The sequence below is a fragment of the Ananas comosus genome, linkage group 15, assembly GCF_001540865.1.
Source record: "Ananas comosus cultivar F153 linkage group 15, ASM154086v1, whole genome shotgun sequence".
NCBI classification, from domain to species: domain Eukaryota; kingdom Viridiplantae; phylum Streptophyta; class Magnoliopsida; order Poales; family Bromeliaceae; genus Ananas; species Ananas comosus.
In genome coordinates, this window is record NC_033635.1 from 6,106,407 (window position 1) to 6,108,483 (window position 2,077).

Here is a 2,077-nt window from a genome sequence, read left to right on the forward strand (position 1 = left end):
ACAAATAGCACCGGAGCTCCCCACGGTGACACACTCGACTTCACAAAGCCTTTATCGAGTAGATCTTGCAATTAAGCTTTCAACTCTACTAGCTCCGCCGGTGCCATTCTATACGGGGCTTTTGAAATTGGTGCCATCCCGGGAACCAAGTCAATAACGAACTCGATCTTCGGTCCGGTGGCAATCCCGGTAACTCCGCCGAAAACACATCCGGAAACTCACATGCTATTGGAATATCCCCAAGTGTTGGGAGCTCCCTTTGAGTCTACACCACCGTCGCCAAGTAGGCCATACACCCACCTTTGATCAATTTTCTCGCTCTCGACGCCAACGCTGTCGCCGCAAAGTGCGAGCTCTTGCACGCACGATACACAACTTTCTCTTGACCAGGCTTACGAAAAGTGATCACCTTGCTTTCGCAATCGATGATAGCATAATACTTCGAGAGCCAATCCATTCCAAGGATTCAATCGAAGCCCCACATTCGGGTCAATACAAGCAAGTCCGCCGGCATAATCCAATTGCCAATTTGCACTGGACATGCCGCGCACTCCTCCTTGACACTAAAAGTATGCTCTCGTGCATAGACCCACCAAGCATCCGGACTATTCGAAATCTCAATACCATGAGATTTAGCGAATGATATGCCAATGAATGAGTTGGATGCACTAATGTCGAATAATGCTCTAGCTCTAGTGCCATTAATTAAAACAATACCTGCCACAACATCATCGGGTACAGCAAGCTCCTCCATCTGTGCAGCAAAAACTCGGCCACTCGGGGCCGCCCGAGATCCCTCCGACTGACGCGGTTCCGACAAGCGTCCAACTGACATAGCAGGTGGCAGTCCCGCAAGCTGTCGTGGGGCGTACTGAACTGATGCAGTCATTGAGGCAGGGCTCGTCCAACTCGGGCACTCCCGACTCTAAGATGTCCAGCTTGACCGCATTTAAAATATCTCCCCTCACGCTGTGGACAGGCCGGCGGTCGATGATCACCGCCGCAGATAATGCATCGAGTAGGTCTCCAATTCTTCGACTGTCGTCGTGGATATCGGGGGGCCTTTTAGGACTCAACCGATCCCTGGTACCACTCGCAGTTCGCTTCTTCCCTTTATCCCTTTCCTTTTCCATAGACTCGCGCTCCCGCGCGCATATGCACTGCCGTACTCCGCCCACAACGCCCGATCCAAAACCTCCGCAAAGGTCGTGAGCTTAAGGATCTGCACCGCCTCATAAATCTTCGGCCGAAGTCCCCGCAAGAACCACCCGGCCATGTCCTTGTCATCCCGAACTACATCTGGGACACAATCAATGATGTGGAAAAACTCCTGCTCATATTTCCCCACCGAGCGGTCTCCCTGTCTTAGCTTCCGAAATTTATCCTGAAGCTTCTTCTTCTCACTATCGGGGAAGTAATTTGTAAACACTAACCCCCGAAACTCCTTCCAAACCATAGGCAGAAGGTTGGAAGGTCGATCGCGCTTCACTCTTTTCCACCACACCTTCGCCGCCTTCTCTAAACAATGCGTGGCAAGGTGCACTTTATCCTTCTCCAAAGTATAGATATCCTCAAAGAGTGTTTCCATCGAGTCGATCCATGACTCCACCATCCACAGCTCCACCTTTTTTTCGTCAAACATAGGCGGATTAAACTTCGTAAATATCACGAGGGCCGCAAGTGCACGCTCCCTCGCCGCCTCCATGGCCGCACCTTCGGGATTTGAGGTTCCCGAACCGGCTGCCACCACCGCGAATGGTATAGCCGCCGCAGCCACACCCTTGGTCGCATTCGGTATTACGACAGGGGGCGCAAGTCGCTCGACACCCTCTTGAGCCAACATCGCCAGCTATTGCGTCCAAGCCTCCTGGAGTCGCTTGATTTGCTCCTCCTGACGTTGCACCGACTCCACTTGTTGTCGCACTATTCTTATAAGCGCAGACACCTGCTCCCGGCGCTCCCCATCGCCACTAGCTCCGGATTGCTCGGGAGCCGAACTCGATTCCTCAGGCGCCGACCTTGTTTGAGGTCTACCACGAGGCATCGCTTCCTGAAACATAACAATAATATTAGTTAC

At 52.4% G+C, this 2,077-nt stretch overlaps 1 protein-coding gene across 1 annotated transcript; it reads right to left on the minus strand.

Moving 5' to 3' along the window:
• LOC109721557 lies at window positions 1,073-1,843 on the minus strand. Its single transcript, XM_020249223.1, has one exon. It carries the CDS (start codon window positions 1,841-1,843, stop codon window positions 1,073-1,075), a length of 771 nt encoding a protein of 256 aa, XP_020104812.1.